The sequence below is a fragment of the Lynx rufus genome, unplaced genomic scaffold (genome assembly GCF_022079265.1).
Source record: "Lynx rufus isolate CCGP_SWC_20201006 ecotype Redwood Valley unplaced genomic scaffold, mLynRuf1.p SCAF_2, whole genome shotgun sequence".
Taxonomy (NCBI): domain Eukaryota; kingdom Metazoa; phylum Chordata; class Mammalia; order Carnivora; family Felidae; genus Lynx; species Lynx rufus.
In genome coordinates, this window is record NW_025814834.1 from 205,111,214 (window position 1) to 205,133,132 (window position 21,919).

Here is a 21,919-nt window from a genome sequence, read left to right on the forward strand (position 1 = left end):
CTGCTACCCATTCTTCTCCGTCCCATCCTATCAGTGGTTCTCAAAGTGTGGTCCTCTGATCCGGCATTACCTGAGAACTTGTGTGAAATGCATATTCTCAGGTTCTGCCCCAGACCTTCTGAAACTCAGGGCGGGACCCAGAATCTGTAACACAGTGAACCCTTCAGGTGATTCTAATGCAGCTGAAGTTTGAGTACTCATGCCCTCTACCACCCCCAGAGAGTTCCTTCCAAAATGCAGGGTTTTGGGGCGCCTGGGTGGCTCAGTCGATTGGGCGTCCGACTTCGGCCCAAGTCATGATCTCACGGTTCGTGGTTTCGAGCCCCGCGTCGGGCTCTGTGCTGATAGATCAGAGCCTGGAGCCTGCTTTGAATTCTGTGTCTCCCTCTCTCTCTGCCCCTTCCCTACTCATGCTCTGTCTCTGTCTCTCAAAAATAAATAAACATTGAGAAAAAAATTTTAATGCAGGTTTTTTTTTTTTTAATGTTTATGTATTTTTGGGAAAGAGAGAAGAGAGCAGGGGAAGGGCAGAGAGAGAGGGAGACAGAGGATTCAAAGCAGGCTCTGTGCTGACAGCAGTGAGCCCGGTGCCAGACTTGAACTCATGAACCGTGAGATCATGCCCTGAGCCGAAGTCAGATGTTGTTTTTTTTTTTTAATTTTTTTTGCAACGTTTTTATTTATTTTTGGGACAGAGAGAGACAGAGCATGAACGGGGGAGGGGCAGAGAGAGAGGGAGACACAGAATCGGAAACAGGCTCCAGGCTCTGAGCCATCAGCCCAGAGCCTGACGCGGGGCTCGAACTCACGGACCGCGAGATCGTGACCTGGCTGAAGTCGGACGCTTAACCGACTGCGCCACCCAGGCGCCCCCCCGAAGTCAGATGTTTAACCAACTGAGCCACCCAGGCGCCCCTAACATGCAGTTCTGATCGTGTCACTCCTACTTAGTGGATGGCTCCTCCCTGCCCTCAGGGTCCCTTCACTTGGCATGAACGTCCATTTACAACATTACTAGTGGCTTACCCTCCATTTTCACCTCACTGGCCACTCCATCCCATTACCCATAGCCACACTGGACTTCTTAGATCCTGAAAACATGTTTTTCCTCTGCTGGGTCTTTATACATACTGTTCACTTCACCCAGCATGCCCTTCCCTCCATTTCAGCTGAGCAGGTGCCTGCTTCTTCCTTAAGGCCCAGTTCAAGAGCCTTTTTTCATAGAGTTTTCTTAGACACTAACATGTAAGCATTAATGTTTTGTACATAGGTATGGTTATCTATGGGTTATTGAATACCTGCTATGTGCTAGGCAGGGAGGAGACAGAAGTAAATAAGAATGGTCCCCATCCCTAGGATGTTCATGAGACACAAATGCATAAAAGTATAGTCACAAATAATGTGATGGTTGCAGTGATACGCATTTTAGGAGTTAGGAGGGTGGTCATTAGGGAGGGCTTCCTGGAGGAGGTGAAAGCCTGGGACATTAGCAAAGACAAGGGAACATAAAAAAAGATGTCGTGTATTGAGCTTTGTGTGTGTCTGGGCTCAGCGCCATGCGAAATCCTTCACACAACATAATCTCTGACTTCATAAAGTCAGTGTTCTCGTTGCCACCGCTTTACAGATGAAGAAACAGCTTAAATGAATGCTCAGGTAACCCTCACACTTTGCTCATGGGAATGTAAAATGGTACAGCCACTTTCGAAAGCATTTTTGGCACAAAGATAAGCTTAAAACTATCGTAGGACTTGGTGATGCCACCCTTAGGGGTCTACTCAAGAGAAATGAAAACATATGTCCATGCAAAGACAAGACTTGCACATGAGTGTTCATTGCAGCATTATTCAGAATAGCCCCAAGCTGGAAACATCTAAATATCCATCAATTGGCTCCTCTGAATAGAGTTGCAAAAATTCTCAACAAAATACTGGCAAGCCAAATCTAGCAACGTATAAGTAAAAAGGACTGTACGCCATGGGATTTATCCCAGAAACGCAAGGCTGGTTTAAAATCTGAAAATCAACTAATGTAATGTATCATATCAGTAGAATGAAGGATAAAAACCACATGATCATCTCAGTAGATGCAGAAAAAACATTTAACAAAATTCCATACCCCTTCATGATTGAAAACACACACACACACACACACACACACACACACACACACTCCTACACTGAAACTAATATGATAACTATACTAGAATGAAAATAAAAAACTTAAAAAGAAACCTCAACAAACTAAGGATAGAAGGGAACTTTCTCAACCTGATAAACGGCATCTATGAAAAATCCACAGCTAGCATCATACTCAATTGTGAAATACTGAATGCTTTCTCTCCTAGATCAGAAACAAGATAAGGAGATCTACTCCCTCTGTTTCTATCCAGCATTATACTGGAGGTTCTAACCAGGGCAATTAGGCAAGAAAATTAAATAAAAGTCATGCAGATGGGAAGTAAGAAAAACTAGCTCTATTTGCAGATAACATGATCTCGTATATAGAAAATCCTAAGGAATCCATTAAAAAATATAAAACTAATAAATGAGTTCGGTAAGGTTGTAGGATATAAAATCAACATACAACAACCAGTTGTAATTTTATGTACTAGCAATGAAAAGCCCCAAAAATGAAATTAAGTAAACAATTTAAATTATAATAGCATCAAAAATAATAAAATAGTTAAGAATAAGGTTGGGGCGCCTGGGTGGCGCAGTCGGTTAAGCGTCCGACTTCAGCCAGGTCACGATCTCGCGGTCTGTGAGTTCGAGCCCCGCGTCGGGCTCTGGGCTGATGGCTCAGAGCCTGGAGCCTGTTTCCGATTCTGTGTCTCCCTCTCTCTCTGCCCCTCCCCCGTTCATGCTCTGTCTCTCTCTGTCCCAAAAATAAATAAACGTTGAAGAATAAGGTTAACAAGGGGCGCCTGGGTGGCTCGGTTGGTTAAGCTTTTGACTCTTGGTTTCGGCTCAGGCCATGATCTTGTGGCTTTGTGAGTTCGAGCTCCGCATCAGGCCATGTGCTGGCAGCATGCAGCCAGCTTAGAATTCTCTCTCCATCTCTCTCTGCCTCTTCCCCACTCACGTAAAATGAAATAAAGAATAAGGTTAATACTAAAGAAGGGCAAAACTTATATTCTGGAAACTATGACGCATTGTTGGAAGACATTAAAGAATACCCAAATAAATGAAAAGACAGCTCAATAGTAAAAATATAAATAACCCAATTAAAAAAAGGTCAAAGGCTATGAATAAGCATTTCTCCAGAGAAGATATACAAATGGCCAGAAAGCACATGAAAAGATCTCAGCAACATTAGCCACCCATCAGGGAAATGCAAATCAAAACTGTAAGATATTGATATCGGGGCACCCGGCTGGTTCCGTCAGTAGAGTGTAAGACTCTTGATCTCAGGGTTGTAAGTTCAAGCCCCACATTGGGTGTAGAAATCACTTAAAATAAATATCTTAAAATGACAAGATAATCGCCTTTTATCTACTAGGATATCGATAATCAGCAAGACAATAAGTGATGTGGAGGGGCACCTGGGTGGCTCAGTCGGTTAAGCTGCTGAGTTTGGCTCAGGTCATGATCTCATGGCTCGTGAGTTCAAGCCCCACGTTGGGCTTTGTGCTAACAACTCAGAGCCTGGAGCCCGCTTTGGACTCTGTGTCTCCCTCTTTCTCTGCCCCCCCCTTTGTCGTGCTCTGTCTCCCTCTCCTTCAAAAATAAATAAACACTGGGGCACCTGGGTGGCTCAGTCGGCTGGTCTTCCGACTTGGGCTCAGGTCATGATCTCATGGTTGGTGAGTTCGAGCCCCGTGTCTGGTTCTGGGCTGACAGCTCGGAGCCTGGAGCCTGCTTCAGATTCTGTCTCCCTCTCTCTCTGCCCCTCCCTCACTCATGCTTTGTCTCTCTCTCAAAAATAAATAAACATCAAATAAATAAATAGATAAATGAATAAACATTAAAAATTGTTTTTTAAAAGTGCTGTGGAGAACTTGGAGCCCTTGTATACTGCTAGTGGGAATGTAAAATACAACAGCCACTTTGAAAACAGTTTGGCAATTTCTCAGAAAACTAAACATAGAACTACCATGCAGCCCAAGTAATTTCACTTCTAGGTATATACCCAAGAGAAATGAACACATATGTATGGCCACACAAAAACCACACAAATGTTTGTAGCAGCATTATTTACAATAGCCCAAGAGTGAAACAACCCAAATGTCTCTCCACTGATGAATGGACAAATAAACGATAGTATATCCGTATAATGGAATGTATGCAATGAATGAATACATGCAATGAAAAGACATGACATACTGACATGTGCTACAACATGGATGAACCTTGAAAACATGATAAGTGAACAAAACCACACACAAATGGCCACATATTATATGGTTTCATTTATATGAAATGCCCAGAATAGGTAAATCTATAGAGACCGAGGGTAACTTAGTGGTTGCTTAAGACTTTAGAAGAAGGGGAAGGGGGGGGGGTGACTGCTAATGGGTACAGGGTTTTATTGGGAGGGAGTAATGAAAACACTCTGAAATTTACGTGGTGATGGACATACAAACAATGAATATCCTAAAAACCACGGAATTGTATACTTTCAGTAGGTGAATTGTATGGTATATGAGTTATAACTCAATAAAGCTATTATTTTACAAAAGGACATAGGGATCTTATTGGGGGCATGAAAATGTTCTAAAGCTGGTTTATGGTAATGGTTGTAGTTACTTGATAAAATTTCTAGAAATCATTTCATTGTACACCTGAAATAGGTTAAAAAAATTTTTTTTGAGAGAGAGACAGAGAGAGAGAGCACGAGCCCGATCAGGGAAGAGACAGAGGTTGACAGAATCTTAAACAGTCTTCATGCCCAGCATGGAGCCTGATACAGGGCTCAGTCTCTTAACCACGAGATCATGAACTGAGCCAAAATCAAGAATTGGACATTTAACCAACTGAGTGACCCAGGCACCTCAGGTGAATTTTATATTATGTAAACTATACCTCAATAAAGTTGTTTAAAAAAAATAAAGAGTTTCCAGGTAATGCAACCAATGAGAGGCAAGGCTGAAAATGTATGTGAAAGGGAGAAGTTTCTAGAAAATAATAAATTTACCCAAATTGACTCAAAAAAAATAGAAATCATTAACTAACTTGGATTGATGTTCAAGAGCTTCTGACTCCAAACTGATGCCAGAGCCAGATGGATTTATAGGTAGGTTTTTTTTTCATTTTTAGAGTTTTTAAATTAATTCATTCATTAATTATTCTGAGAGAGATAGAGTGAGCGGGGGAGGGGCAGAGAGAGAGGGAGAGAGAGAATCCCAAGCAGGTTCCGTACTGTCAGCATGGAGCCCGATGTGGGACTCAAACTCATGAACCATGACCTGAGCCAAAACCAAGAGTCACATACTTAACCGACTGAGCCACCTAGGCGCCCATACAGGCAAGTTTTATTGAACCCTGATCTTGAACCTGTACATATTTCAGAGAACAAGACAAAGGGAAGTCATCCAATTTTTTTTTTTTTATAGGTAGGATAACCTAGATCTCCAAACCAGAAAAGGACGATACAAGAAAAGAAAATTGCAGGGGGAATTCTTTTAAACATAGAGACACAAATCCTAAACAAAAATTAGCCAATTAAATAGAGCCTTTAAAAAAAAATAATAGCTGAGTTAGACTGATCCCAGGAGTGCAAACACATTATCTGCACATTTGCTGCAAAACTCCAAGCTGTTTTCATGTGCAGAATGCAAGATAGAAATGCTACTGGGGTGCCTGGGTGGCTCAGTTGGTTAGGTGTCCAACTTTGGCTCAGGTCATGACTCAGGGTTCCTGAGTTCTAGAGCCCCTGTCAGGCTCTGTACCGATAGCTCAGAGCCTGGAGGCTGCTTCAGATTCTGTGGCTCCCTCTCTCTCTGCCCCTTCCCCCTGACCCTCTCTCAAAAATAAACGCACATTAAAAAAAAAGAAATGCTACTTTTGGGGGCATCTGGGTGGCTCAGTTGGTTGTCTGATTCTTGATTTCGGCTTAGGGCATGATCCCAGGGTCATGCTATCAAGCCCCACATCAGTCTCTATGTTAAATGTGGAGCCTGCTTGGGATTCTCTCTCTCTCTCTCTCTCTCTCTCTCTCTCTCTCTGTCTCTCTCTCTCTCTCTCTCTCAAATAATAAAAAATTGGGGCGCCTGGGTGGCGCAGTCGGTTAAGCGTCCGACTTCAGCCAGGTCACGATCTCGCGGTCCGTGAGTTCGAGCCCCGCGTCAGGCTCTGGGCTGATGGCTCAGAGCCTGGAGCCTGTTTCCGATTCTGTGTCTCCCTCTCTCTCTGCCCCTCCCCCGTTCATGCTCTGTCTCTCTCTGTCCCAAAAATAAATAAAAACGTTGCAAAAAAAATTAAAAAAAAAAAAGAAAAAAAAATAATAAAAAATTAAGAAATTCTACATTAGGGAAGTTTCCCCAAGAATCTGTTGTTCCTCGTTTATTCATTCATCAAATATTTGGGTGCCTATTAAGTACTGGTTACTGTTTTGATACGAGTGCGTAACGTAAATGCCTGCCCGCAAAAAAGGAAAGAGAGCAATGTATATGCTCCTCTACATTAACCAATTAAAGGAAAAACCATGTAACTATCTCCACAGATATGAGAAAAGCACTTGAAAAATTCAACACTCATTTATGATTATTAAAAACCTGATACATGACAAGACCCAGGAGTTACTATATTATAGCAAATATCATATTTAATGGTAAAACCTTAGAAACAAGATACCTACTATCCCTGTTACAAATCAACATCATCCTGGTGAACCGGGACAAAGCAGTAAGACAAGAGGGAGAAAAAAGCCAGGATCTGACTGCCCCCAACCCAATGCAGTCGACTCCTGTGCTGTCCTTAGACGAGGGTCATTTATTTATCAGACATTTACTGAGCATCTACCCTGTGCCAGGGTGGGATCCTAACTACTGTTTCTTGTCAAGAATTGGCTTCTGCTTTCCATGGATGCACACGGCCTGGCAGGTGTGTCTGCAGCACAGCTCTTGAGGCACCTGAAGGGTTCTAGATTACAGCAAAGAGAGAAGACCAGACCTCCCTGGGGATTCTAAAGGAGACTTTCTAACAAGGCTCAGCAGTGTGACAATACTATTTTGTTATGTATATTCGTACATTTTGTTTGCCTCTTGATCCTTCCATTAATCCTAGGGGAGTAGGATGCAGTGTCCTAGTAAATCTTAATCCACTGGTGTCAGTCTTATGTCAATCTTCAAGTGACCACAGCCACGGGTGACAGCAGGATGCCCAGTGTATCTGCTGGCCAGTGGGGCTGTGTTGACCCAATCAAAGCACACATCTCTCTTGGTGCACGCACTCACACGCATGCGCGCGAACACGTGTGCGTGTTTGTGTTTGTGTGCGTGTGCGTGTTCCTTCAAAGGGATCACTAATCACCAGGCAGGTTATTTTATTTCCAACATGGGGACCACTGCCCTCTGGTGGCCACTCTGCCAAATGCCAAATTTAGGAAAATTTGGTCTCCCTTTTTCGAGACCATTAGGAACCAAGTTTTATTTAATCTCCATAAAACCTTATAGAATAGGTATTATCCCCAGTGCGGCTCAGAGAGGTGAAGTTACTTGCCTGAGGTCACACAGCCAGAAGTGGTGGACAGGCTGTGATGGGTGAGGCAGTTTAGGGGGAGGAAGAGGGGCCCCTCATCTGCTTCACCCTAATCCCAGCCCTGGTGATGGCATGGGGCTGGAATAGGGTCAGCCAAGCTCCTAGGCTCATGGTCTTAACCACCTGGTGACCCAGCCTCCTAACGGTCATTATGGGGGTTCCATTCTAACCTTGGATGTTTCCTTTCTGTGTACAATGCTAGATGCTTGTAAAGCAAAGACACAGCCTTTTGCCCATGAAGAACGTGACTTGTGTCCTGCAAATGTAAGTTGTGAAAAGACACCTTGCTCCATGGAGTGCCTGGCTGGCTCAGTTGGTAGAGCATGAGACTCTTGATCTCAGGGTCGTGAGTTCAAACCCCATGTTGGGCATGGAGCCTACTTAAAAAAACAAAACAAAAACCCACCTTGCTCCAGGAGCAGCAAAGGAAGCATGGTGTGTGTGTGTGTGTGTGTGTGTGTGTGTGTGTGTGTGTGTTTGGTGTTCTAAGGGAACAGGTCCTGAGGGGAAGCTGGAAGGCAGTGTCCTGGCCACAAGGAGTCTTCTTCCCCGGGCAGTGCATCCCCTGAGACAAGCCAGTCACCACCAGGCAGGCTCCTTAGAGGTGCTGGGGAAACACTTGCTGGATAAATGACCATAAACTTGCAACAGCTGATCTGCTGTCCGTTGCGACGATACACATGATCGTTATTGCACCGTGTGGTCCTGAGGCGCAGAGGGAAAATGCTCGCGGTGTGAAGGTAATTAGCATTCCGCTGACCAGACATACCCAGCTTGGCTGTTTTAGCTCTTCTCAGTTTGCCAGCATTTTGCATCAGAATTCAAGTCAGCAGTTTTCCCTGAAACTAATACCCAAGTTTCTATTGAGCAGCCACTAGGAAGTCAAAACACAGGGAGAGGGCAATTGGCAGAGGTAGAGCCCTAGGCCATTGAGTCAGCACCAGCAGGGCGCCTGGTGCTGTCCTAAGCCTGGTCCTCTTTACTTCAACCCAGTGGGGCAGGAGGTGGGAAGAATGAATCCTTTCAGAGATGAGAAAGCAGCTCAGAGAGGGCAGGGGATGTATCTAAAGTCACACAGTGAGAGGCAGAGCTGAGATCTGAGTCCAAGTCTAGCCTCACGCCAGCACCTCGACTTCTGTGCCTGTGGTCCTCAAAGAGTGTTCCCCAGACCAGCTGCAGCGGGATCACCTGGGCACTTGTTAGAGGCTCCACGCAGAACTACTGAATCCGAAACCGTGATGTTGGACCCAGCAGCCCGTGTCTTAGCAAGCCCTCCAGGTGATTCTGTGTGAATCTCAAGTGTGAGACCCACAGACCATTGCTATAGTGGTCCCTGAGCCTCACCCGCCCGCAGTCAGATGGGGACCAACCGGAGTGGGACAAGCCGAATAACTCCGGTCAAGACATTTTAGGATAGAGCCAGGGGGAGGGAGGGAGTTCTGGGGCTTCTGAAAAGGTTTCATGAAAGAGATGACATTTGAGCCTGGCCACGACGAATGGAAGGACTTTAAGGATTATAAATGGAAGAAACGGGGCACCTGGGCGGCTCAATCAGTTAAGCGTCCGACTTCCGCTCAGGTCATGATCTCACGGTTCGTGGGTCTAAGCCCCGCCTGTGTCGGGCTTTGCGGTGACAGCTCAGAGCCTGGAGCCTGCTTCGGATTCTGTGTCTCCTTCTCTCTCTCTCTCTGCCCCTCCCCCACTCGTGCTTTTTCTCTCAAAAATGAAGAAACATTAAAAAAATTTTTTAAATAAATAAATAAATGGAAGAAAAAGCTTTTCAGGCAGAGCAGAGGCACGGAGGCCAGAGAGTGCCTGTTTGTAAGTGGGATAGAGGTCAGTTCATGAAAAGCTTTGCGGGCGAGGCTGAAGGGCCTGGCCCTTATCCTGGAGGCAGTGGGGGGCCGTGGTGACAGCTTTCACTTGGGGGTGCCTGGAAGGGCTTCAGCCAAAGGTGCCGAGGGCCTTTCCTGGCTGGAGCAGGGGCACACTGTTGGAGGGCCCTGGACCCCTGGACGTCCTCCCCTTCTAATGAGGAACGCGGCAAAGTCAAACTTGAACTTCTCGGCACAAACCCCCTCCCCCCTGCTTGGATCTGCTTTCAACTAGGCCATGGAAGACTGACGCCCAGGTTCACAGCCAGATTGCTTGTGTTTGTCTCCTCGTCCCAGGTAAGTCCCTCACTTCTCTCGGTTTTATTTCCTACTCTGTAAAATGGGGATAATAATAGTACCTACTTTTGAGAGTGTTCTATGGGTTATGGCATGTATGTAACAGACTTAACTCATTACCTATACGAAGCAAGTCTAAACCTCGTTATCACTATTTTCTTTTTTTTTTAATTTTTTTTAACGTTTATTTATTTTTTTGGGGACAGAGAGAGACAGAGCATGAACTGGGGAGGGGCAGAGAGAGAGGGAGACGCAGAATCGGAAGCAGGCTCCAGGCTCTGAGCCGTCAGCCCAGAGCCCGACGCGGGGCTCGAACTCACGGACCGTGAGATCGCGACCTGAGCTGAAGTCGGACGCTCAACCGACTGAGCCACCCAGGCGCCCCACGTTATCACTATTTTCATTATCAGTTCATGTCCTGGGAGACCCGCCCCATCCCAAGCCTCCTTCTCAGGCACAGTGGCAGTGATCGACTGTGCAGATGAATTCCCACACATACGCTTCTAATATGAATATTTTTACGTGCTCACAAAATATTTCTTTAGGAGCTTTCAACCTTTTGTGGGTTTGGGGACCCTTTGGGACTCTAATGACAACTACAGACTTTTGTGTGTGTGGTTAGTCCATACCCTTCTCTGAAAATTGCCCCTGGGTGCACAGGGATAGGTTCCTGCAGCTATGCTTGGACTCTGTGGGTGTTGGTGGGCCCCCCACAGCTCGCAGGCAGCCTGGCTCACCCTAACGGGCAGCCGGGGCTACTTTATCCAGCTTTCCAGTTGTGCAGGCTGTATACTGCCCCACTCTAAGGGGCGCCATGATGTAGACTACAATTCACAACCCTGGGGTTGTACAACATGGAGTCTTGTGAGCTTCTGATCCAGACTGGGGCTCCCCAACTCTCTCTCTCCCAAGGGAGTTTACGTGTCGCGAGTCTAAGATTAGTCTCTACTGGCAGCTCAAACTGAGGATACATAAATGAAGACCATTTGGCCCTGGAGAGCAGCGGCTTTGATTCTTGAGTGCTTTCCAGTCTCTCGTGGGACTCCTGGGTAGGAAAGATCTTGCACAACTTGAAACCACAGGATCATGGAGCTCACAGTCTGGCAAAGGGTGGGAGTGGGTCCTCACACACACACACACACACACACACACACACACACACACACATGCACACGCAGGAAGTGAGGGGAAAACAAGGAAACGTGAAACGTAATGAGAAAAGCTCGGGAGCCTATGGGAAGGGCACCAAACCATCTCACAGCCTCAGGGAAGGCTTCCTAAGGCAGTGATATCTGTGACATCTGGGTCATGAGGATGAAGAGGAAACGGCCAGGCAAAGAATAGTGCAGGGAAAAGTAAGAGCCAGAGCGTGAGCAGAGAGGTGGCGGTCTGCTGGCCTTAGGAATTGGGCAGAGGTCAGTTTTCTTGTCCTGAAAGAGAGGATTGAAGAAGCAGATGTGGCTCGAGGGGAAGGGGCTTGTGGTCTTGCAAAAGAGTGCGGACTTGATCTTGAGACGGGGGGCGGGGGGGAGTCCCTTTTGCATCCATTTTCCGTCGGCAATCCTCATTTTCGCTTCTGGTCTTTGGTCTCATCTCATCCCACGACATGCAATGTGAATTCTCTACTCCCTGGAGCTCAGCCTCGAATCTTCAGAAGGTAGATTGTAGAGCAGTAGAAGAAACAGGGATTTTGACATTAGATAAACCTGGATTCTAATCCTGTCCCTGCCACTCACTGGTGTAAGTTTGGGCATCAGTAAACAGGAATAATAACACCTACTGGATCCAGCAAATATTTACTGCATGCCTACTATGGACCAGATGTGGGGACAATAGTTAACATTGCCAAATCCTTTCCATCCAGCACCTCATTTAATCATTTCTATAACATTATGAGGGAGATACCATTATTCCCCCATATTACAGATGAGGAAACTGAGGCCCACAGAGATTAAACAATTTACCCAAGGTAGATAGCAAAGCCAGGATTCAAACCCAGGCAGTCTGGTTCCAAAGCCTGGGTACATAACCAAGCCCTAATAAGGAAAGGAAGTCCCTCCTTTCAGAGAACTTATATTCTAACGGAGGGAGCAAACAATAAAAAAATAAGACAAATAAGAAAAGCAGCATGTTGAAAGGCGTAAATGCTAAATAGGAAAAAATAGAGCAGGGTAAGGGTGACGGAGAGTATGGCAAGAGACAGGTGGTTGCAGTTTTATTAATTTTTTTTTCAACGTTTTTTTTTTATTTTGGGGACAGAGAGAGACAGAGCATGAACGGGGGAGGGGCAGAGAGAGAGGGAGACACAGAATCGGAAACAGGCTCCAGGCTCTGAGCCATCGGCCCAGAGCCCGACGCGGGGCTCGAACTCACGGACCGCGAGATCGATACCTGGCTGAAGTCGGACGCTTAACCGACTGCGCCACCCAGGCGCCCCCAGGTGGTTGCAGTTTTAAATGAGGTGATCGGGATAAGCATCATCAAGGTGGTGCCAGTTGAGCTAAGACTGGAAAAAAGTGAAGGAGTTGACCACGTGCATATCTGTGGAAAGAGCATTCTAGGCAGGGGGAGCAGCCAGTGCAAAGGTCCTGTGGCAAGAGTGTGCCTAGTATGTTCAAAGAACAAGGAAGTCAGTGTGCCTGGAACAGAGGTGGAGAACAAGGGGAAGAGTAAGGGTAGATGGAGTCAGAGTGAGACAGGCTTATACAGGGACTTGCAGGCCATGTGGAAACTTGGCTTTTAGTCTGAGTGAAATGGGGAGCCATTAGAGGGTTTTAAGCAGTGAAATTACACGACATTTTGTATTCTGACATGATATTGTAAAGGATCACTTGTTTCTCTGTTGAGAGTAGACTATAGAGGAGCAAGGGTGGAAGCTGAGAGACCAATCAGAAGGTTCCTGAAGTAATCCAGGCACGAGATGATACGGCTTAAATCAGGCTGGTAGCAGTGAAGTGCTGAGGAGTGGTGGATTTGGAATCGATTTGGGGTATAGATCCAACAGAGGTCTCGATGTGGGGAAGGAGGTTTGGGGAGGGAAATCTAAAGTTCAGCTTTAGATACGTTAAGTTCAAGATGCCCCATCTGACTTCCAGGATCTTCAAGGAGGCAGATGGATAGAAGAGGCTGAAGTTCAGGAGGGAGGCCCAGGCTGGCGTTACAAGTTTGGGAACTAAATGGTATTTAAAGTCATGGGACGAGGTGGGATCATCACCAAGGACCAGGGTCCTCCGTGTTAAGAAACCAGAAAGAACAGGAAGAACTGACATACACAGGAGATCAAGAAGAAGTCACCAGTGAGGGAGGAAGAAAATCAAGACAGTGTGGTGTCCTGAAGGCCAGAGGAAGAAAGTAGCATAAGAAGGCACCAGGAAGCTGCTGGAGGCCACGCATGGTGAGAACTGAGCATTGGCCATTGGGCTCAGCAATATAAGGGGTGTAGCAGTGACCTTAATGAGAGCAGCTGCAGTGGCTGGTGGGGGCAAGATTCTGATCAGAGGGAACGTAAGAGAATATTGAAGTTCAGGCCTCTTTCCAGAACGCCTACCTCTGTCCCCTGTGGCTCCGCGGCGCATGCTTCTGGGCCTCCCTGAGCTCGTCTCTCACCCTCCCCACCACTCAATCCCAGCAATATCCTGGGTTCTCCCTTTGATAGATGCCATTTGCCTGCGACCCGAAATCGATCGAAGTTATTTTACCGGAAAGAAAAATATTGGAGGAGAGGAATCGGATACGGTGAATACGGCAGTGACTTTCAATGACTTCAGCTGCAAAGGGGAGCAGAGAAATGGGGCAGTGGCTGGAGGGAGAAGCCAAGAGGAAACGTTTTATCATGTGAGCTGTTGAGACAAGTGTCTGTGCTGATGGGAGTGGATTTTCTGTATTGTCTTTCTTCCCTGTCTTTGCTCATTCTGTCCCCAGCTCCCTCAGACCCTTCGGGGCTCAGCTCAGGTGCCCTTTCTTCTCTGAAGCCTCCCCAGCTTCCCTGAGCCACACGTGGAAAGTCTCTCTTTTCCCCTCCCCCACCCCTAATTCTCAGAGCACCTCTTCGAGGGCCTTTACAAGTTGCATCTTCTGCTTATTTGAGTACAAGTTCCTTGAGAACTGCTCCATATCTTGCCCATCATTGTAGCCACAGCTTCCCCATTCCTCATTTTCCACTCAGGAATACACCTAGAATTGCTTGATGAATGTTGAGTGAACGAGTAAATTCCGGAGAGTCAGATTTGCACAGGCTGGTCCAGGAACCTTGAGACAGCTATTTCATAAGGAGTGTGCCTCAAACGCTTCCCTTGAATAGTCCTAGTAAAGTGAGTGTTTATGTAGGGTGGTCTGGTAAACAACTTGAAGCAACTGGAAATTTCCTTGAAGGCACGTGTTTTCTCTGGAAATTCCCCCAAATTGTATAATTTATGCTGACACGGCCCTGGGTTTGTCTTATTTCCCCCCAAATGCTGTAATTTACTTAATGTTTGTTATTTCGTTTTCTCCCCAAAGTCTTGAAATAAAACTTATGCTTCAGAAAGGGGGCCACCATAGTAGCACGTGTCTCTCAGTTTGAGTATCTGATAGAGGGTTTGACATTTGAAGTAGTTGCTTCACAAAACAGGAAGGAATTTGTTAGCCTGAAAGATGTTACGACAGTATTCCGTCGTATATTTTTAAGTTTTATTTATTTCTTTTGAGATAGAGCGAGAGAGCACATGAGCATGGGAGGGACAGAGAGAGAGGGAGAGAGACCAACCCAAGCAGGCTCCATGCTGTCGGCATGGAGCCCCATGTAGGGTTCCATCTCACCAACCATGAGATCATGACCTGAGTCAAAACCAAGAGTCGGGCGCTTAATCGACTGAGCCACCCAAGCACCCCCAAGAGGCAATGTTTTCAAGTTGGCTAACATGGTTTGGTGATTAATAATAAAACAAAACAAAAAACAAACTCATGCAGACCTGGGTTGGGTTGGAATCTTGGTTATATTACTTGTTCATTCTGATTTTATACCAATTGACCTCTCTAAGCTTTAGCTTTCCCACCTGTAACACAGAGATAGCAAGAATAATGTTACCTGCCTCACTGGGTTGTTGGGAGTATTGAGTTAACTATTACTTATATAGTCCTTGGCATTGTGACCGGTACATAGGAAGTTCTGGATAAATAAATAGGTAGGCCGGAGGCCCAGATCAGCAAACAGGTGGTTACAGTCCACAGTGAGAACTGCTGTAGCAGGGGATACCAGGGTCTGTAGGAGTGCCTAGAAGGACATTGGGGAAGGCTTCCTGAAGGAAGTGACATTGAATTTGGGCAGTTGAAAGGAGGTCAGGGGGTGTTATGGGTCAACAGGAAGAATATCAAGAGGGCTCAGATCATATCAGGGATGGGGTGGTGAGAGATAAGGCAGGAGCAGCTAGCCATGCAAAAAAAAAGCTGGACTTCGAAGAGCTCTAAGCAGGGCAGTATCAGATCAGACCTGTAAGACTGGGGGCAGGCAGACCTGTGAGGAGATAAGAGGTGGTATGGACTGGACTGGGGTTAGCCCAGAGAAGGTGGCCACATGTGTGAGACATTACGAGGCAGTGATAAGACTCGATTGAGTGGAAATTGGTGGAAGGAGACGGGGAGGATGACCACCCCGAGGGGATGCATGGTGGTACCTTCCACTAAGACAGGGACAGAGAAGAAGCCAGATCTGAGGGCAGGTTACAAGATGGCAAGTTCAGTTTTAGACATGTAGAGTTTGAGAGGTCTGCCTGTGATATAAGCATGTGAAACCATCCCATAGGCAGTCGGATGCATAGATCTTAAGCCAGAAAAGGGTCCAACGTGGAGAGAGAGCCTTGGAAGATGTGGTGGGCTCAATAATAGCCCCCAAAGATATCCAGGTCCTGATTCCTGGAACCCGTAAATGTTATCTCCTATGCCAGAAGGAATTTTGCAGACGTGATTAATTTAACGATCCTGAGCTGGAGAAATCATCCTGGATTATCTGGACGGCACCTAAATATAATCACAAATGTGCTTATAAAATGGAGACTGAGGGAGATCTGACCATAGAAAAGAAAGCAATAGGATATGACACAGAGACAAGATGCCCTTGAAGATGGAGGAAGTCCGCTAGAGGCCAAAGGATGTGAGAAACGCAGTTCTAGAAACTGGGAAACGCAAAGAAATGGATGCCCACCTAGAGCCTCCGGAGGGAGTGCGGCCTTGCAGTACCTTGGTTTCAGCGCAACGAAACTCATTTCAGAGTTTTGACCTCCTGAACTGTAAGAGAATAAATGTGTGTTGTTTGCAGCGATTTGTTACAGCAGCAGCAATAGGAAACTAACACAGAAGGCGTCAACATTAATGGTGTGAAGGAAGCTGGTAGGGATGGACAAAAGTGTCCAGGAAGCCTGGGTAGAGTGAGAAGAACAAAGGGTCTAGCAGAGAGCTCCCAAAGATCCCAGCAGTTAAGATACATGCAGAGGAAGACCATCTTAGAAAGGGCCCTGAGATGGAACAGCCAGAGAGGGAGAAAGACCACCATGGAAAATAATTGTCTCAGAATTCAAAAGAAAAAAGTGTTTCAAGAAGGACAGCGTGGCTAACAGTACAAAATGCTCCTAGAAGTTAAGAAAAGGGCCTGTTGCATTTTAAGAGAGAGATCCTAGTTGACCTTGAAATAACTCTGTAGGAGTTCTGGCTGAAAACTGACTGGAGTGAGTTGAAAGGTGACTGGGGGTGAATAAGAGTTGTATTTCACAGCATATTTGTCCTATCTCCTCCACCAGACTGTACACATTGTTTCAACTTTAAATTCTGTTACGCAAGTAGCATATGCTCCTTACAGAAAAGTTAGGATATACAGATTAGCCAAAGAAGAAAAATTACTCATAATGCCTCAGCAGGTAATATCTTAGTGTATATCTTTGTAGTCCCCCCTCCCCCCAGGTAAAGCATGTAATACTTTCACTCGCCTTGTGGAGTAAAATATTATTAGACCATTTGAAGAGTAGAAGATTCAGGTTTAGAGAAGCAAGCCATTTGCTCAGCTGCACACAGCTGGTCAACAGCAGCACCAGGATTGGAACTTAGATCTATCAAATTCCAAAGCCAATATTGCTTCCCCGATTTTTTAACTGAAGAAATCTTTTCCGTAGAACTTCAGGCTCCAGAACGAAACCTAAGTAGATTTCTGAACCTCATCTCTCATCCACCCAAGGACATAGATGGTTTCTAACAGGCAAGGGTTAATAGTGGGGGAGGAGTGGCAGTCTTCAGCCTGGTCAGGACAGTGAGCTGGGTTCCGGAGTGGAAGGCACCATACTGAGCCCAGGAAGAATGAGGGTGCAGCGAGAGGATCGGGAAAGGGGGAGCGGGTTGCAGAGCGCTTACTGGGTACACGCAAGGGTTAGGCTCTTTCCTGGCAACATCACCGTTAAGTGGGCAGCAGGCTTCTCACCTTGCAGACGAGGAAACTGAGATTCCAAGAAGGAATGTACTTTCCCCCAAATCACACAGCTACCCAAAGGCACCGAGCCACACAGACTCCGCAGGGGCCAAAAGCCAAGGCGGGAGGGGGGGAAGGGGGGGAGGGAGGTGCGGCTCAGAGCCGAGGCTGAGAGCTGAGTGTACGAAGCAAGGGAGGGATGGTGCAATTGGGAGCGGAAGGGGGGCGCCGAGACCGGGTGGGCCTGGGGGGAGAGATGGGGGCCTGAGTCGGGGTAAGGCTGAAGGGGCGAGGTCAAGGGGGCTGGGAACGAACCCATAGGAGAGGAGAGGTAGATGAAAGGCTCACGAAGGGGGGGGGGCGCGCAGGGGGTGGGAGGGAGGCAACTTGTGAGGCCCAAGAGAGGGATGAAAGGGGGAGTAGCTGCAGAGGGGCCGGGAGACAGATGCGGCTGAGCTTCCAGGGAGGCTGGGGCGGGGTTAGTGAGTTAGGGGCGGAGCTATCGGCCTGGGTGGCCTGGGTGGCCTGGGGGCGGGGCCGAGGAGCCGGGCGAGGGGCGGAGCTCCTGGGCCAGGCGGCCTGGAGGCGGGGCTGGGGAGCCCGGCGGGGGGCCGGGGGCGGGGCAGTGAGTCAGGAACCGAGCTCTCAGGGGCTGTGAGGCCTGGGGGAGGGGCTAGGGAGCACGGCAAGAGGCGGAGCTCTAGGGCTAATAGGCCTGGAGGCGGGGCTGTGGAGCCCGGCCAGGGGCCGGGGGCGGGGCAGTGAGCCAGGGGCGGAGCTCTGGATCTAGGAGGCCTGGGGGAGGGATTGGGGAGGCTAGTGAGGGGCCGGAGTAGGGGCCGGGGAGCCCAGCGAGGGGCTAGGGCCGCGCTGTCCTGGTTAAGGTCGGTGGGGAGAGGCTGGAAGGCCGGGGGCGGAGCCGAAAGGCGGGCGGGGTGGGGAAGCTCCGGGCTCCCAGGACGCGAGGCGAACCGGCGGTGCCGGTCGGAGGCAGCCGGGGGCGGGGCGGGGCGGCGCGGAGGGGGCGGGGCGTGCGGAGGCCCCGACGGTGCTCGCGGCTGGCTGTGAGGTCGGCCCAGCGCGGTGCAGCGAGCGCCCCCCGCGCCCCGCTCCGGCAGTCCCGGCGCCCCCACCCCGCGCCCGCCATGCCCGAGCAGCTCAGCGTCGCGGAGTTCTTGGCCGTCACCGCGGAGGACCTCAGCTCCCCGGCCGGGGCCGCCGCCTTTACCGCCAAGATGCTCCGGTGCCGGGGGGCTGCACTGGCGCGGGAGGAGGTGAGGGGGCCCTGGGCGGGCGGGGTCGGGGGTCCCGGCAAGGCCTCTCCTTGACCTTCACCGGCGTGACACGCGCTTCGATGGCCCTTACCCCTCCCCGGAAACCTGACCCCTCTCTAGATCTGTGAGAATCGAGTGCATCTCAAACATCTGCGCCCTCCCCGTTGAGTCCGCGGGAGGGCCCGAGGGACCGTTTGTGGTGGGGGGGGGGGGGCTTGAGTTCAACTCGATGAAGGACTTCACAGGTCAGGGTCATAACCCCAGTGCTCTTGTTGGTCGGTCCCGTCTCGTGTTTGCTCAGCGCCTCACTGCATCTGTTTGCGTTTTCATCTTTGGAGCCCCACAGATTTGTTCCCCCAGTCACTCCCCTTCTGGGAAAGAGGCCTTCCCGCCTCAGTCCTGAACTTCTCCCCGGCTGCAGGGAGGCCACCTCCTCCTGGCTGCTGGTTCTGAGATTTGGCCGGCGCTTGTGGAATGAATGCGAATGAGAAGGCGCCAGGAGCCGGGGTTCACCTTGGCCAGGCTGTTGGCAAGTTTGTAGTCTCCCCTCCCCTCCCCTCTCCTCTTTGTCTTTCCCAGCAACGCGTCCCAGGCCTTTTCTTTCGCCCTTGCAGGCTGCCCCACCCCATTCCCGTCCTTCTGGAGTTCCTTCCTCTTTCTGGACCTGCTTGCTGCACTTTCCTGGGCCTCCTCTGCAGGGACTATTCTAGGGCAGACACCCTGTGGCTTTGGGCCAAGGGAGAATAATGTAGTTTTGCAGTTCCCTTTCAGAGGATGCCCCGAACTGGATGGCATTTTGGACCTCAGCAGGGGCTCTCATCTCCCATCCTTCACCTTAAGAGTATTGAGCACCTACTGTGTGGCAGATACAAAGCTCAATAGTTCATAATACCCTGGGCCGATGTCTTGAGGAATATCTCCTTCTCCTCCTCTCCCTGGCAGGCTGAACTCCTATCCCAGAATCTGCGTGCATCTCTTTGCAGGGGTGATAGAGGATTGTGGAAAGGGCATTGATTTTGCAGGAGGCAGACCTGCAAATTCTGGCCCTGCAGTTTGCCAGTTGTGCGAGCTTGGGTATGTGACCTGATCTCTTTGAGCCTCACTTTTGGCATCTATAAAATGGGATAATAATGTTTACCTCACAGGGCTCTGGTATTACATGAGTCAGTGTGTATAAAGCATGCGTCTTGATGAATGGAATGGCTATCAGGTTAATTGATGGACCTTTTTAGACAGTGACTGGGTCCCTTTTGTCCTCATTTCTCTCGCAGAGCCTCACCTAGTGCTCTGTACCTAGTAGGGTCACAGGCTTTAATTAAGAAGCCAGTGACTTTTATGGCTTCTTTCCTTGGGCAGAACCAGTAACTTAGAGTCCACTGCCTATGAATGTGGATTCTGTTTTTCTGGGAGGTTCACAGGGAAACTGTCATCTCGAGGGGAGAGACCTTCCTGAAGTTTGTCTTCACAGCTTCCGTCAAGACTTGGAAGGCTTAAGTGCCATTGGTACCCTTAGGGCTTTCACAGCTCTCCCTCCTCTCTGGGTTCTTCATTAAAATGTTAAATCTGAGCTGGAGCAGGAGAAGGGGCTGTACTATGAACCTTTCTCCAGGGACAGAAATGCCCATTTATCCCTGTGCATCTGGCCTTGCCTGGCTCGGTGTGTGTCAGCACTTGTGTGTGCTGGGCCGGAGGTCGTGGGGGGTGGGGGGGAAACTCTTGGAAGGGGTCTGGAGGCTGTAATGGGCTCTGGTCAGAGCTCAGCTTTGCCCCAGTTCAGGCCGGACAAAAATCTGGCCTCCTTTGCCTTCAGGACTTTGGTTTGATGCATGCAAGCATTTTTTGTTTGTGTGTTTTTAGTATTTATTTATTTATTATTGTTTTTTAACGATATAATTTATTGTCAAATTGGTTTCCTGCAAGCATTTGTTTTTGCAGCAGGAAGGCTGGGGCACCCAAACACAGCTTTTCTCTTCAGCATTTCGGTGTCCAAAAAGGTTAGAATCTGACCTTTGGATTGGACTCTGCTGAGGTTTCCTGTTTGATTTTGCATTCATGTTTATAGTTACATGCAGTTTGATGCGGGCATCTGCCCACCTCCACCCTCCACTCCATCCCCCCCCCCCCATTCCACCCCTACCCCCATCCTGGGCATGACTAACCCACACCCAGGCTTGAGGTTCCCTTTGGCTGAATTAAAATGCAACAGATTCTTAAAGCAAGGCTTCCAGTCCCCGCTGGTTTCCTGGGAGTAACTGGAGACTCTTTCCTGAGACTTGCAGCCCCTTTTTTTGCAGTCCAACTAGGAAGGACCCTGGGCAGGCCACTGAAAACTGGAATGTCAGCATTGAGCAACCCTTTAAGATAGAAATCGCCTAGGAACTCTCATTGAAGTTGGGGAAACTGATGTCCAGAGAGTACAAGAGACTCGTCTAAGCTCCCATATCTAGGTAATGAAAGAATTGGCATTGGCACCCAAATATTCTAACCCCTGCTCCGATTCTATTTCCTTCTAAAGCCCAACTGCCTGTCCTCCCTATGTAACTTCTCTGAGCCTCAGTTATCCCACCCTTAAAATGGGTTAATAATCCCTCCTTGTTTACCTCTCTAGGTTGTTAAAGTTTTGTTTTGTTTTTTAACGTTCATTTCTTTTTGAGAGAGAGAGCTCGAGCAGGAGCGGGGCGGAGAGAGAGGGGGACAGAGGATCCAAAGTGAGCTCTGCGCTGACCGTAGTGAGCCCGATACAGGGCTTGAGCTCATGAACCGTTAGATCATGACCTGAGCTGAAGTCAGATGCTCAACTGACTGAGCCACCCCGGTGCCCCAAAAGTTTTTTGTTTTTAATTGTGAAACACTATACAAATGTGAGGGAGTGTTAAGACAGATGATCATTCTGTCAACCACTTTCCTGTTCGGGGGCCCTTTACAGCCATCATCTTATTGGTGGTCACAATACCACAGGTGAAAGTGGGCCCGAGAAGGTTAAGGCAGTTGTCTCGTGTCACATGGTGGGTCTGTGACTCTGAGTCTGTTCTCTGTCCGGTTCCCCGTGCCATCTCTGGGCTAGGCACCAGGGACATAAAGATGCTACCCTGGTTTGCTGGCTGATTGGGGAGATGTAGCCTATCTTAGGGAGATCAGTAGGAATCCCAGGAGTCTATCCTGAATGCCCAGAGAAAGGTACAGAGAGGCCAGTGGGGTGGGGAGCGAGAGAACAGTGAGGACTGGTGTCGTCAGGGAGAGCTTCCTGGAGGAGGTGACTTTCAGATGGGTCTTGAAGGATGGAAGAACTCCATCATTCAGTGGAGAGCATAAGTGAGTGAATTTGGAGACTGGTGGAAAGAAGGC

The 21,919-nt window shown here is 48.4% G+C and overlaps 1 protein-coding gene and 1 non-coding gene across 2 annotated transcripts in view; both read left to right on the top strand.

The window, feature by feature from the left end:
• The first annotated feature begins 7,998 nt into the window (after positions 1-7,998).
• TRNAK-CUU (transfer RNA lysine (anticodon CUU)) lies at positions 7,999-8,071 on the top strand. Its single transcript has one exon. It is a non-coding gene; the product is annotated as a tRNA-Lys (tRNA).
• Positions 8,072-18,428: 10,357 nt separating this feature from the next.
• ASAP3 (ArfGAP with SH3 domain, ankyrin repeat and PH domain 3) overlaps positions 18,429-21,919 on the top strand; it is a 49,354-nt gene continuing 45,863 nt past the window's right edge. Inside the window, 1 exon segment of the mRNA XM_047085097.1 lies at positions 18,429-18,574. Coding sequence (XP_046941053.1) covers positions 18,446-18,574 — 129 coding nt within the window. The 5' untranslated portion in view covers positions 18,429-18,445.